This window comes from Trichoderma gamsii (genome assembly GCF_001481775.2).
Source record: "Trichoderma gamsii strain T6085 chromosome Unknown Scaffold_1.2, whole genome shotgun sequence".
Taxonomy (NCBI): domain Eukaryota; kingdom Fungi; phylum Ascomycota; class Sordariomycetes; order Hypocreales; family Hypocreaceae; genus Trichoderma; species Trichoderma gamsii.
Genome location: NW_020171338.1, coordinates 1,475,078 through 1,490,602, shown reverse-complemented (window position 1 = coordinate 1,490,602; position 15,525 = coordinate 1,475,078). Strand labels below are relative to the sequence as shown.

Sequence of the window (15,525 nt, the reverse complement as noted above, 5' to 3'; positions counted from 1 at the left end):
TATACAATGTCTTCAACGATGGAGTCAAAACGTGTGTGTGTGTGCGTGCGTGCCCCTTTTATACCTCTTCCTCGCTTTCACTCTCTCAGTCATCCTTCTTTCAGCCTCGTCTCCAGTATCTCGTCAGATGCAGCCATTACTGTGGTGCAGCAGGCAAGTGAAGTCTTCCCTTGGCTATCCGGCCAAACTGGGCAGCAATCTCATCCTCTGAGGGCAGACGAGCCACGAGACGAGCAGCCGGTACAGCAACCTCTTCGAGCAGAGATCGCTTCTTGTTGTTGTTTGTTCCTCGGACAACGAAGATGTAAATGAGCACAATGATGACGACGATGACGATAATGGCAACTATCAAGATTAGCCCGTGTTCTCAAATCTGAGCGTCGTGTAAATAATCGACTTACCAACAATACCAAGGCAAATCCACTTCTTCTTCCTGGTGGATCGGGCAGTTGTGACAGCCACCGCAATTTCCTCGTTACCCTTGTCGAGGTTCTCGACAATCTCCTCGCCCTTCTGCTCAATCTGCACAATAGCAGCGTCTTGCTGGACGACCAGGGTATCAAGATCCTGCATGAGCTGGAACAGCTCTGTCATCTGCTGCTCAATCTTCAGCAGCTCCTTGTGTCGGTCCTGGACTGCGCTCAGTGCAGCACGAGCACGGCCCTGGCGGTCGCTTTGCATCAGAGCTTGGCTGAAAATCTGACCGTTGCCGGTGTCTTCAACCGCGGCCTGGACCTCTTCCTCTGTAGCATCGGGGCGAACAATACGGTATTGGCGACCCATCTGCTGCTTAACGGCGGCCTGAAACTCGGATTCGACAGTCTGGTATTTGGTGATGACGGCCTTGACTTCTCGATCGACTCGGTCGACATGGCTGCTGTTCATGGCGCTTCGGCCCTCAGGCTTGGATTTGATGGTCCGGACACGCTCAACAAGAGAGCGGTAAGTAGCCGTGGTCTCGGTTGTCAGGGCATCCAGCTGACGGTTGGACTGGCTGGACGAGGAGCTGTCGACATCGCTGAGAACTCGGGATTGGAGCACCTTGATCTGTTCCAGGCTGCTCTCGACTTGGCGAACACTGTTGCTGATGTCGCGGCACTCGTTACGGATCGCATTGGGGTCTTCGCGGGCCATTGAGCCAGCATTCTGCGTTAGAGGAGCCATCTCGACTGCTGAGCCTGTAAGTGTACGGTTAACATCTGCATGATGGGTTGAGCGATGCGTACTGTCGTCCATACTTCCAGTTGGGGCGTAACCACGGCCACCAGCGCCATAGGGGGTATTGTTATAGCTAGGAGGGGGGTTGTCATAACCGCCGCCGCCATAGTTGTCGTTCCGTTGGTCGTACGGGTTTTGATTCCCACCGTATCTAAAGAGAGACAGGGCGTCAGTCACTGGAATGCGGGTTTCAGGGGCACTGGATGCAAAGCCCAAGTCGAGTGATTGCGATATACTAACCCGTACTGTTTTGACATTTTATTAGCAAGCTATTCTGAGTATCATGTAACGAAATGTGGTTTGCAAACGTGTAAGATTGTGTATATGGAATTGGAAATATGAAGAAGAGAGGATTGGATATATTCCAGAGCGAACGCAGATGCTTTTCTTTGTGTTCTGGGACGCTCGCGTTGAAACAGCAGCCGTAGGAGAGTCGGGGTGAAACACTTACGCTCATGGTGGATTCAGTTAGGAGAAATCCAGGGATATCAGAGGTTTGGCGAAACGCTGTAAGCTGCAAAGCGTGGCTAGCAATCGACGGCTGTTTTTTTCCTGTTCAAAAAAAGACTACAACAAAAGAAGGGAATCGAACACAAGCAACAACAAAAAAAAAGCAATGGCCTCACTGCCTTTTGGTTAAGAAATTGTGTAAATGGCAGAAACAACTTTGCTGTTCAATGTTGGAGAATAAAATGGCCCAGGAGCAGAGGAGGCTCCAAGCCCGGGTTTCCAGACAAGGGTTATAGAGGAAGGCGAGAAGGGGGCAGCTGCACCACAGCGGAGCCGCGACCAGGGAAGGAGCGGCCCTACGAGACTTAGCTTCCAGTGGCGGTACCGGTACGCGCAGTAGCGTGGCGTGTATCAGTGCGCAGCCAGTGTGGCAGCCGCAAATGCGCGTAGGGGGCAGGCCGCAAATTAGCGAGATACGTGTACTGGGTACCGGTACAAGCGCCCACGCCGTGGCGCCTGGTCTAATCAAATGGAAGGCACTGCAATAAGAGCCATCACGAGCGTAATTTTGCAGAGGCCGCTAAATAAGGAGATCGACGGCCAGGCGAAATCACAGGCAGAGCGCAATAATTGGCTTGTAATTGTGGCCGTTCAATAGCCCAGAACTCTTATTCGTATTAAACTACAGAGCATAAAAACTTATTACTGCCATGGCTTGTACTACGTAACAGGTACATGACGATCCTTTCAGTTTGGTCGTATTCCCAACCAAGCAACCTTGGGCAAGGCGTTTTCGCTTTTGCTTTCCGTTGTGTCAGATGGTGTCGACAACAAACTGCCCTGATTGGATCCGCGTCTTCAGCACAGCATCAAGCTAGTGGAACAACGGCCGGTGGCGCACATTGATTTGCCCTGGTCTAGAGGCCGGGGTGCCATCGGGGTCCCTGCCAGGATGTGGATGAGTCGCAGAGATTGCACTACGGGGTATCAGCTGTGGCGCCTGGAAACGGGGACGAACAGCTCCGTTGCACCACCAACGCTGCTGTTCTCGTCGCTCTTTATTTTCCTTGGTTTTGATTGCGGCGCCTGTTCTGCGCTAGGCCGCTGGAAAATGGCCTTGTGCGACGATCAAACAAAGCAGCCGTCCCATACGGAATATCGCAGCCGAGCAGAGAATCAGCCATTGAGGGGATTGAGGGGATTGAGGGGTTCTGCTCTACTGTAGACGGCGAGCTGACTGGAGCTGACAATGGCGCCGCAGCTCACCGCGCGCCACCTACACACACGTAGCAGCATTTCGTAATGGCCCGGCCTGCAGTCAGCATTTCACCGGCTTCTAAAAAAAGACTGCCTAAGAATATATATGCTTGTTCGACTAGCTTGTTGGGCAACGATCCTCAGCACCGCCTCCATCGACCTCAGATGCCCAACGACGGATCTAGATAAACACCGACAGCTGCGTGGCCCTTCCGATCGGCCAGGAAGGCGGATGCAGAGCAACATCTACAATGAGAAGAGAATTTAATATTTGCGGGATAGCTGGTCATGAGCGACCTTGTTTGAATCAGCATGAACCAACATGCATGGCGAAGGAAGCGAGCGAATTGGCAAGCTTAAATAGCGTTGAAAAGGATCAATCCTAGCAGCTTCAGCTCGATGACATGGCCTTGACAAAGCAATTTCAAGATTAGAACCAATAATTCATATTCTAGACACTATCGTCGTCTGTGCCTGGAAACTCGTGCTGCATAGTGAAATACCTAATCTTTATCTGCTAATTCTATTTCTGCTTCCATCTCTTGAAGATACTGTCCCCTCACAAAACTGCATAAGCAGAGACATAACTGACACTCGATTCATTGGGCCGCGTAACTTGACTACTACGGTCATACTTCACAACTTTGAAGCGACTCTTTTTCTCATCATCGACCTCCTGTGCATATAGCTCGAGGGCAGCCATGGCAATTCCAATTGGATGTCGCCCGCACACCGTGTTTCCGGTACGTCGGAGATTATCGACAAAAGCATCATGACTGCCGCTCTTGACGGCATCCATAGCCGCCTCATCGACTAGCTGGATCGATTCATAGATAGGTGGTCCTGATGGCCTTGTGTTATAAGGTTGGAGATGCTTCAGGCTGTCAAGGTCTCCATCGGCAGTGTAAACCGTATAGTCAAAGTCCCATCCCCAGTGACAAAAATCCGAGCTAATGATGAAGGCATTTTCTTCATCCTTGAGATAAGACAAGAGTAATCGACCAAGATTCTTTTCGTCTGTTCGGTTAGTGCTTCCGACAATAATGGGGACCACTTGGGGAAAATCATCTGTTGTGTTGAAGGTCTGTTCACATCGCTTGTAGAGCAATGGCAAATGCATTTCCAGAGAATGTTCTGCCTTATCATTGGTGCGGGGTGCATCGCTCATGGCCCCTGCTTCTTTCACTCGCTCGAGGGTATCCCTATCCACGGTGAAATCTCCGAACGGAGTGGCATATGTTGAAAACGTTGTGACGGCGCAGCCAATGAGGCGGTAGGTATGAGACGGCCCTAAAATGAACACTCTCTTTGCTTTGCTGAGATCAAGGCAACTGTAGGCCCACCCAGCATTTGGCCCTGAATATCGATATCCTGCGTGCCTTTATACATGTATCAGAGAGAGGCTGGGATTGGATTTATCCAAGGTCACTCACGGCGCAATGATTATTCGAGCTCCTGGTATAGGCAATGAAAAGTCATCGACAGTCTCAGGAACATTGGCAAAAAAGCCGCTGATTTGTTCTGCCAGATCCTTTACTCTGTTGGTATACCATGAGCCTGCTTTCCCGGCTTCTCTTACGTCCGTATTTGTATCTGTTTCCATTTCCATTTTCTTGATTTTCGGAGATTTTTTGTAGTCGTTCAATATGCTGTTGGTTCGTCTGAGCTTTGAAAGCAGGTCATCAATGATCCCCGCCTTTGCAAAGCGGGGTTGCAGTAATGGTGGGCAGGAGAGCCACTTCGTAATACCTACTCCGGTAGCTTAGGCAGGACCTACTACCTTAGCAATCGGAAGTCAAATTTTGAGCGCATGTGAATTCCATCCTCAGATAAACATTTTCGCAGCTCGCTTAAGAGACAAAGCTAAATTGTTCTCACAATAGCTGGTAGGGTCCTAGGAGATACAGGCCTGCTTGACCCAGTCTGCCTATCTACACATCCTGTGCAGGAGTTTTTTTTTTCCTACAGAGAGTGCGTATGTGAGAAACGTCCCATGTTCAATTGATCTTGTTTGATAATACAACACCTAGTAGTCATCTTGGCAATCTACCCAAGCACCAGGCATTACCACCTCTTTTTTATTCTCAATTGTCCTCCAAAACTGGCATGCCATGAATTCATACTCCGGAGCCCATTTCAGTTTCCAGTCGCTGGGGCTCGGCCCAATATTCAGATCAATTATTCGAAGCGGCACCCAATATTGCTCGCCAGACATGTCGGTGCGCGTTATACGATTCACCTTTGGTAGTGGCTCTCCCTTCCTCATATTGTTCCGCAACATGGTCCGTGAATTTTCGATAGCGTCTGCATCAAAAGCACCTTTTGTGTTGTTCTCAATGGCGTGGAGAACTAGCAACTCCCGCTTCCCATATGCCAGTAAATCAATCCCAGCTGATTCCAAGAGTGCAAGCCACTGTTGAAGACAGCCATTAAAGTATGCATCCCAGTGATTGACAGGCGTGTCGGGGCAGAGATAGCAGAGCGCTCCGCCAATAACAGACGAAAGCGGAGTGCCTCTCCAAGCTGTCACTTCATAAGCGTCCCATGGCACAACCGTTTCCACGCAGGTGAGATCCTCAAGTGTAGCAAACTGGGCGGTCTTAATAACAAGATGTGCCCAATCTTCGTCATATGTTCGCATCCACACGTATGGCTTCATACACTTGTTTAATCTCTCGGGATATCGACACCCCATTGCCAAAGCTGCAGAGTGTACAAGAGATACCTTCTCGCAGCTTGATTGGGCAACGCTATTTTTAGTGATATTCCTGTCTTCTGAGAGAAGGCCCTTTAGAGTTCGGCAATCAATAACGTTAAATGCCCCGAGCCGGACGGCTTCAAGTCGATCCCTCAATGGGCGTAGATAATATTTAGGCATGAACAAATTTCGGAAATGGTGCAAGAGCTTGTCATCAGGTGCGAACGATCTTATGAAATCCAAGAGTCTTTCGGCAGGTAGAGAATCAGGTTCCTGGAGATATGACGCAAATAGTTCAGCTATCATCTGAAGATTCTTCTCCGGAGGGGCATTCTGTATGGAAAACATTTTTGACGCTATGGAGTCGATAGGTGATCTGTTATTCCACTATCAGCCATGCACCAGAAACTAAGAAGGGAAAACTGACGAGTTGCCTGAGGTATAATCCAGTAATGACACGAGGCCAAGTTGAAGTAAGAGTTGGCATATTTCGTACTGCTGATTGGTCGCCGCATACTTAGACAATTGTAAGTTTTTGGCCACAGTATGATAGATGGGCCATACAAACATGTAAAAGTGACCTCCCGTCCGTGGTACGGTCAAATGGCGACGCACTTCTGCTGCTGAACATTTGCCGAACGCCAATTAGATCCCCACAGCTGATCTTCCTAATCAACTCAGAGTCATCTGCGATTATGTTGTACACGCGATAGCTATATGTCCATCCTGCAATAGCTGGTGCTGATATAAATTCATATACTGATGTCGATATCCAGCTTGGTAGCTGCAGCTGGGCTTTCCAACCGCCGACCCCATTAGTGTAAGTTAGGGCGAATCGCGCGTATTGGGATATATCAAACGTCAAGAGGCTTGTCGTTTTCTTAGACCTTTCCATCGCCTTCTTGCTTCTAGGGAAGAATTCATCGACATCATTCTGGAACTGAGGCATTTTCTTGTCCTGTAGTAGCAGTGGAAGAGATTGTCGAGATGTTCTAACAAGCGTATGACGTTGGGGCTGGACCCGTGCTGCGGGAGCTTGAGAGCTTAATTTCCGAAGCATTGCCCTAGTTCTTTAACGTTAGAATATGGTTTATTTACAAGTAGATAGGTGGTTGGCTTTGTTCAAACGAAAGCCTTCAACCCACATCTGGTACGCTTGTATTGCCAACTGCAGAAAGGTCATGCACCGAGACATGCTCTGTTCAAGCCTCTCCACCACGGATTTATTGAGCATAATCTTAACAGTAGCATACTTGCGCTTGATACTCTTCTTTGCCTGCAGCTGTGTTCGCATATCGGCTACTAATACTCCCAATGAGTCATGTGCCTTCTTTGACATGTCGAGACAGTTTTTGAACGATGCGGAGACATTGTCCTCATTGAAGTGGTCCTCAATCTCTGCGAATATTGGTTCTAGGGCCTTGAGGTGCTCTACGAGCCCTGAAATCCCATCCGGGACGCCTCGAAATTCCTGCCATAGCTGATGAGTCTGGTAAATGAGCGTTGCCACACGTGGCACCGAATTTATCACATCGAGGTTGGTGGTCATGTCTCTCTGCTTCAGAAACTTAATGTAGAAAAATGACCGCGTGAGACGTGCTGGAAGGAGTGCAATGATCGCACGGTAGATCGACCGTAGGCAGAGAAAAGGAATGCATAGCAAATAACCGCTTCGGAAAAAAGGCTTGCAGTCTTAGGACTTCATTTTCGACAGCAGAAGCGAGCACCGCCTCTTTCTAGCCAGAGGCAGCAACTCATTTTTGTCTGTCAAACGTAGACGAGAAGGCTGTGGTGCGAGCGGCCTCTTACATGGGGCTGGAAAGAAGGTGGGCGGCAGGCAGGCAGAAGCAGAAACGATCAAATGGCATTGGCTGAGAGGCATGCCGCTGCATGGGCTGTTATGCTGTTGGGCCTTTTTCCCCCGTTAAGTTGGAGTGCAAAACGGAAACTGGGCGGCTCGGGCCATGTTTTATTCGCTCTTTGGGCGGGCAGACAGGGGGTTTGGGCCGCGAGAATGGGCCGGCATGGATACTTGAAGGTTTGAGAATTGGCATCCATCAGGGATGGTTTGTTGGATACGGCTCTCAAATGGAAATATGACTTCTATCACCAGGGGGAATAACAACGTTGCATGGATAAAAAGCGGTTTTACATGTATAATGATGGTAGATATGTCTTGACTTATCAGGTCAAATATTATGTATGGATATGATAAGCGGCAGTAGTAGCAATAGGAATAGCAGCGGCAATAGGAATAGCAGCGGTTAGACAAAAAGAAAGAAAGAGAGACAGTACCGTTAATAAAAGCAATACACTACTTCTACTTGTTCAAGCAGAATAGCTCACGTGGAAATGGCAGTGGTGTGTGGAAATTCAGGCCTATGTGTTGGTAGCTATCAAACATTCCCTATGATCCCTTTCCTTTTGGGCTCCCACTTGGCTGTGTATACCTCCGTAGCTGCATAACAGGTCTTCTTCCTCTCTTTCTACATAGTGTTCCGGGATACTACTTGCTAGGCTTCTGTCTCGTTTGTAATTGAATTTGTAAGTAAAGACAGCTCGTTTGAATGTTCCAAAGCGCAGCTTCCCGCAACGGTACTGCTGCAAAACGGCAGGATATTCGTAGCATGTCTCATGTAAGTGGTGTTCCACAAGCATCCCATCCTCCGCAAACACGAGCGAGCATCCCGAGAACCGTCTTACATAAAAAAATACAATTCGAACTACTGCATAGACAAGTAGAGCGTGAAGGTTGAAAATTGAAAATTGTAATAGCAGAGGCCAGAATAGCATCCTATTCGCCAGCTTATGTCTCGGGCCTCTCTGTCTGGGACTAATAGTTGGTTTAAGTGCCAATTTTAGGTGGTGTAACACAAACATGTATGGATCGGCAATAAGATCCTCAGGCTTCTTTTTTCTTACGATATTACTCTCGCCCTGCTCGGGAAGGCACGGCGAGATGAAAAATCACAGGCGCTCGGACTTTGCTGTGCCTATGATTTTGATTATGAAGGATTCTGCGCTGTGGGTACTGTATGACGGTCTACCCTGTGATACTGCACGAGTTTGCCTTAGTCGTAGGATCACCTGCAACATACACGAGTAGGTTTTGATACTCTCCGAGTAGTCATGTACGTAAGAGATATTAAGGCATAGTACAAGAGGTTTACAGTATTGATTGTTGATTGATAAAGCTCAATCTTATCAATGAACTTGCAGCCCCTGTAAACCAAACAGTGCGATGGATACCTCATACGATCCTAGCTAGCAACCGCAATTCAACTGAAGCCTAGTAGAGCCACATTTTGCTAAACATCAGGTTTATCAGGTTAGTCCAGATCGTCTCCCGCCTGTTTCAAGCAGTCCGTCGGGTCTTGGCGGCCTGTTGACGTAGCATTTTGCCACCAGCCAGATTGATGATGTCTTTTGGTGGGCGGCCCTTTGCGGAGGATTGGCCACTAACAAGTTTGAGAAGCACACCAAGCTGCAAGTGCTGTGCGCCGCCATCTACACGGTATCGCATGTAATGCAATGCTGCGAGATCGCACGCGTACATGGAGTATCTGATACTGCCGCATGTTTCTCTTTGTGTGTGCAATTGGCTGCTGGAACCTCGTATAATGAGAGTCTAGAAATAGACTTTTGTTGAGCAAAAGCTACGTGATTTCAACAATAGGTACTAGGTACTATTGTGTACATGACATGTACTAAAATGCATTGACACTTTTGTTTGTTCCTTTTTAGGGCTCAAAGACTGTTCAAGGACAGACTGTTCAAATACAGAGTAGAGTTCAAAGGCCGCACTCAAAGGCAACGGCTCAAAGCCAGCGTGTAAAAAGCTGCCTATAAAAGCGGTATCCGAAGCAGCGAGCAAATAATGAAAAGACTCAATGCAGTCATCATCAGTCCAGGAACAGGATCCAGCAAGTGGCGCCACGCTGACGGCTTAGACAGTACGAGTCCCCCGTCGGCGGATATACTGTGCTGCAGCCAATGTAACGCTTCGTACATACGAGGAACCTGGGCCAAGGCTGCCGGTGCTATTTAATCGGCCACGCTGCAGTCAATAGCGCGCTCAGCTACATCTACATGTGCCCGATATCTCGCCCCTTGGACTCGGCCCAGTCAATTGACCTCACCGGTGGCGACGATGCTGCCGCTCCCTCTGTTTGCCCTGCCTCATTATTAACCATCGCCGAAGAGTTGCATCCACGTGCACTCCAGAGCGATTCAAGCCCTAATCAAACCAGCACGGGCCTGGGACTCTTCGGAAAGCATTCCAATCGTTGCGTGTCAAGGCGTCAATTTAGACTCTGCCGCTGCGATTTAGCGGCTTGCAGCGCTCGATATTACGGCATCCAGCATTGCAGCACCCGGGCTGACGCTATTACTTACGGCGACCCCACCTGCGACCAACATTGAACTTTTTGATTTCGGAACTTGCATCATTTGAAATAATAAAACCACCTACCGACTTATCGCAATTTTCTCTTCCTCCGTCGTCTTCTTCTACTGCACACGTCTTTACGGCCTCTTCCCGATCTCTTACTACTTCGATCATCTGAAGCCGACTCTCTACCGTCTGGGCGCGCCAGTTTGGTGCCGCATTCCTCTTCGCCATGCCGAGCACCTCCAGCATGGCGTGGTCCAAGAGCACCCGCATCAAAATCATGATCGCCATCGACACGGCCTTCTTCCTGCTCGAGCTGATATGCGGCTTCCTGGCGCATTCGTTGGCGCTAACGGCTGATGCCTTCCACATGGTATGTTGCGCGATCCATCGTCACGTCGCCTGGATCCAGACATGTCGATACCAGGAGAGCAATCGCGCCATGCTAACCGTTCGCAGCTCAACGATATCATCTCTCTCGCCATCGGTCTGTGGGCAGTGATAGCGTCGCAAAAGGCCACCACCGACGAGTTTACCTTTGGCGTAAGTTTTTACATGTTCCGTGCAGACCAAACGTGAACACTTGCAGCTGACACCCCCTTGCCTGCAGTGGGTACGAGCCGAGATCCTGGGTGCCTTCTTCAACGCCGTCTTCTTAATCGCGCTTTGCGTGTCCATCATCCTCGAAGCCTTGACACGCTTTGTCGACCCGCCCGAAATCAACAATCCCAAGCTTATCCTTATTGTTGGCTGTGCCGGCCTGTTCTCCAACCTGCTGGGCTTTGTGGTCCTGGGGGGTCACGGACATGACCACGGACACGACCATGATCACGACCACGAACACGGCCATGATGACCACGAACACGACCACGATCATGAACATGAGCACAACCATACCCACGGAGACGGCTGTGATGCCGAACAGGGACGACACTTTGGCGGTGATATCGCTGATGAAAACGGCGCCATTGGTGACATCCTCCCGGAGGTGATTGTCCAAAGAGCCACCATGGCAGGCCGTCGAGCTAGCACCGACAGCCCCGAGACGGCTAGACGGATTCACTTTGGCGACGACTCTACAAACCGCGACGAATCCAACGGAGCCAGCCGCATGTCTGTCCAATCCAGGGGGCGAGACCACCAGCGCCGATCGAGCAGAGGTCATTCTCGCTTCACTAGCATCGAAGATATGAGCATCCACCCCGCCAGCTTCAGACAGGAAATTATCGCTGCTAGTAGAGCTGCATCGTCCAATGTTCATGCCGAAGATGGTGATGAGTCTCCCTTTGCAGACTCTGAGACCGAGGCCAATGAGGAATCGGCACTTCTCCCGGATGGAAAGTCAAATCTTTCTTACTCTACTGGTTCGGCTTCTAAGAAGCAGAGCGCAAGACGAGACTCTAGCGTGCACCATGGTCACAACCACACTCTTCCGAGACAGGCTGGCGCCAAAGTCAGTGGCCATAACCATGCCGACATGGGCATGCATGCCATGTTGCTTCACGTCATTGGCGATGCACTGGGAAACGTCGGTGTCATTATAACGGCGCTCGTCATCTGGCTCACCAACTGGCCCGGCAAGCTCTATGCTGATCCGGCAGTCTCGCTCGTCATTACGGCTATTATCCTCAAGACGTCGATTCCTCTGACTCTTGCTACTTCACGTGTCTTGCTCCAGGCCACTCCTGAAAACATCCGTATCCCGGAAATCCGCCAGGATATTGAACAGCTTCCCGGAGTCGTCAGCTGCCATCATATCCACGTCTGGCAGCTCTCCGATACAAAGATTGTCGCCAGCATGCATCTCCAAGTCTCCTTCCCGATTAACACACACAGCGGAGAGAAGTACATGCAGCTGGCCAGGCGCGCTCGGAAATGTCTTCATGGCTATGGTATTCACAGTGCCACTATTCAGCCCGAGTTTTGTCTTGATATTAAGCATCAGCACAACGGCGAGGCACCGGCATTTTCACTTGACGGAGCATCTGATGAACAAATCAGACCATGCCTTCTAGAATGCGTTGATAACTGCCAAGCACAAGGGTGCTGTATGGTGGATACGTCGTCAGCCAGCTCGACTCGAAGAGCTAGTGAATCTTCACGCAGCGAGGGCGCTCAACATGACCACCAACATTAAACATTAAACATTAAACACGACCTGTTCTCTCGACCCGTTTGCGTAGGATGACTGGGTTGGATAATGAGTTGAAAAGCCAACAGCGAGCTTACTATGCGACTTTATCAACGCATTTCAGACTTTACAGTGTGGAATATGTGCTTGATCTAACCCAGCTTACTACCATTTTCCCCCCTTACCAGTTTTTTAATAGTTATCATTTGGCTCTATGGTTTTACGGATGGCTGGCGTTGTGCTTTGGGCGATGAAAACAACCCCAAAGCTGGCTAGATCTTTCTTTTTGTCTTTCTTTTCTACAAAGCATGTATTAATTTTGTTTCTTTCGTTTTCCTTCTCACGTTTAGAGAAGTGGATTTGATTATTTAGAGCGTGGTACAGCGTCATAGGGAGGCGACACAACGAGCCCAAAAGGAGGAATTGGGGGATCACTTGTTTGCGGAAGAGGTGGGTTCATCTGTACCAAAGAATTTAATTAGAGGGGAGATTGCAGTTTGGTGATTTGAAAAGGGCACGCTCGATGGGTGCTTTCTTTTATCACATTAGGACAGCGGCGTTGGTTGAAAATACAAGGAAAAGTTGCGAGAATTGAGAACTTTCGGCATGGGAGCGTTACATGATAAACATATCGTCCTGTTTTGGACATGGCTTGTTGTAGTATGTGAATCGTTTTGAATATTTATACGGCCTGTGATAATCCCACGTGTTCGACGAGAGTGGTTTCTTAGAAGAGAGAGGCATCTACTGAACATTAGGAATAGTTGAAGCATAATTTTCAGCCGCCTTTATGGAACAATTACGAACAATTGGCATATATTTTCACCTTTCGGCACAGTCGTCATCACCTTTATGATAGCAGGCTGCATCAATCATTGTGCTTCGTACAAGCCTTGTACTGCTTCATTTGCATATCACTTCACTGTCTTTCGTTAGCAAAACACACATAATAGAATAACCTTCGTAGGAGATGGCAGAATGCTCATCTACAGACAAGTACTTCGTAGTAGCACAACGGATGTGCAAGCATCTAAATACTTCTATAATTAGAGTGTATAGACACCCCAGATGTTGTTCATTCTCGGTTGTATAAGCGAGAGTGACAACTTTATACGACACGAAGCAGAGCGGAGAGCCCTGAGACGAGGCGAAGTGGGAGAAGAAAGGTGCCAGACAATCTGGCATCTCAAAATAGCAGAGCTTATTCTACATGCGAGGCACCATCACAAAATCTGAAAATAGCTGACGGCGGTGGCTGTATAAGCACAAGTGAACGATTCATGTCCCCTTCTAGCGGTGTCTACGGTATTCTCGGCTCTTTGGGTTATAGAGTGGTAGACTCTGAGTAGCCAATCTTGAACCCCTATTTTCCATATTGCTGAGGTGATCAGAGAGCAACCTATTACAAAGTACCATTACTTCACTAACCATCCCTTCGTATGAGCCTGCATGCAATATGCAGAGGACAACTCATATCGTTCAGCTCGGGATATATATGGAGACAGGTACTACAAGAAGCATCATCAGCTCCTCACCGATGTAGTGGCAAGAGATGCGTTGTACAGCCAAGAGGTAAGAAAGCGTTAGTACTATCAGCAGTCAGCATATAAGTGATCAGGGACTGTGATCCATGGATAACCGGTGAGGCTGGACCCGGCGAGCTCCGCCTGCATGTCTCATTGGTCCCGAATCCCACGATATCACGAGCTGAGAGGGTGAGAGAGGCGCTTAGGTACACTCCTTGCGTACTTGCAGTTCATAGTATCGCTCGACTGGACCAGGAGCCCCAGCAATACATTCACATCCAGTCCTCTATGGAGGAGAACCAACGTGGCTTCGATTGTCTGGCATAGCTATCCTGGAAATATGGAGCAGTGTTACGTACGAATACTCCGTGCTCCCTACTAGACTAAGTGTTAGTAACGGCACGAGTAATACGGAACAATAACGGCAGCGATATGGAAGCAGACAAGCATATGCCTTGGAGCAGATGCCATCGACACAACCCTAGAGCTCAGGGAACTGGGCCGTGAGTCTGCACGAGCCATCCACGAGCCAAGAATAGCCATGACAGACGTCAAACCGGCCGGACAAAGCGAGATTAGCTTCTGAATCAGCAGGATTCTGGACAAGTCAAAATCACAGACGGATCCTCGTTGATCGGGTGTTCAGTTGCAGGCAGGGCTTCGTCAACGAACGACGTTGGTCCAGGAATTCCGCCCAAGTCGTAACCCTTCCCTTTCAGACGGGACGGCCCCCGTGTCTCTGCTTGACTAGGGTTGAGATGAGGTGCCACGACATGGTGTCTCCTGGAGCAGCTGCTGGGGGCTTCCCTGTCCGCTCTTTGATTTGAAGGCTTGAGGGATGGACAGACGGCAATCCATTATGTAGGGAAGCAGCTGGAACAGAAAACACGAGATATAAAAAGCAAACATTCAAAGTTATGCTTGTGCTCGCCAGCATCATTGTTCTCCCTTTAGCACGTATCAGGGTGATTAATCGTAGCCAGGGTACCCAAAGCAGCTGGTGCCACGGCAACTCGTAACAGTGCTAGTGATTCCATGGTCCATGGTCCATGGCATTATGCATTGAAACTAGTAGCAGTAGTACTACACTACAGTACTGCCATTACCAGAACACACACTTTTGCAGTGCTTGGCGTGATCAAGCGGTGTTATTCAATATGGCCGAAGACGCTCGAACTCCCTCATTCGACGTATCCATCAGCTCCGTATCGTCCGCAATCGAGATTTCGATGGCAAGGGGGCAAGTCAGGAGAAAGACTTCGGAGAAACGGGGCGTCTCGCGTCGTCAATCGCATTCGGGGCAGCTGCTCAAAGCGGGAACAGACGAGCTCTTTGATTGCACAGCAATTTGATACGCCCGTCCCAGTTCCCTGCTCATTAGCCGCAGATGCGGGCAGAAGCGAAGGGGGCGCCATACTTGTACCAATATGCGGGTGGGACACTGCTGGTAACGTAGCTCGTAAAAAACACGGAGTAATCGGGAGCAGTCGTCGCATCCAATGCCGTCGACGTGATTGCAATATGCTGTAAGGCGATAAGGGGAAGCCAATAGTTGCTGTGCTTTGTATTTGTTGCCTAGGCTTCGTGCCTGGCAGAGCCGGGAGAATGCTTGACGCAAAGGATAGGAGGCCGAAAGACTGTACTTTGCAGCTCCGCAGTAGCAATTTGTGCTCCGTATTCGAAATGAAGCCGGGTTGTGGAGAACAGAGTAGTAATTGGCCTGGGGTAGTATGTCATGATGCCAAAATAGGAAACGCACATTATTACGGAGAACACCCTTCCGCTGTGATGAAGGAGCGTACAGTCATCTAATTATGTTTGAACGTGGATTTCTTGCAGCTGGTATCTTGGTGAA

At 49.2% G+C, this 15,525-nt stretch overlaps 3 protein-coding genes across 3 annotated transcripts; 1 reads left to right on the top strand and 2 right to left on the bottom strand.

Annotated features, from left to right (window-relative positions):
- Positions 1-136: 136 nt before the first annotated feature.
- Positions 137-1,475, bottom strand: TGAM01_v200452 (hypothetical protein; the record flags this gene model as incomplete). Its single annotated transcript, XM_024548562.1, has 3 exons — positions 137-345; positions 402-1,369; positions 1,459-1,475. The coding sequence occupies 3 exons, from the start codon at positions 1,473-1,475 to the stop codon at positions 137-139; spliced, it is 1,194 nt and encodes a 397-aa protein (XP_024406777.1).
- A 3,476-nt stretch (positions 1,476-4,951) lies between these two features.
- TGAM01_v200451 (hypothetical protein) lies at positions 4,952-7,172 on the bottom strand (the record flags this gene model as incomplete). The annotated part of the gene is made up of 4 exons (XM_024548561.1): positions 4,952-5,999; positions 6,051-6,139; positions 6,192-6,687; positions 6,769-7,172. 4 exons carry the CDS (start codon positions 7,170-7,172, stop codon positions 4,952-4,954), a joined length of 2,037 nt encoding a protein of 678 aa, XP_024406776.1.
- Positions 7,173-10,242: 3,070 nt separating this feature from the next.
- Positions 10,243-12,150, top strand: TGAM01_v200450 (CDF family cation efflux system protein; the record flags this gene model as incomplete). The annotated part of the gene is made up of 3 exons (XM_018806188.1): positions 10,243-10,386; positions 10,473-10,556; positions 10,624-12,150. The coding sequence occupies 3 exons, from the start codon at positions 10,243-10,245 to the stop codon at positions 12,148-12,150; spliced, it is 1,755 nt and encodes a 584-aa protein (XP_018660669.1).
- Between the last annotated feature and the right edge of the window lie 3,375 nt (positions 12,151-15,525).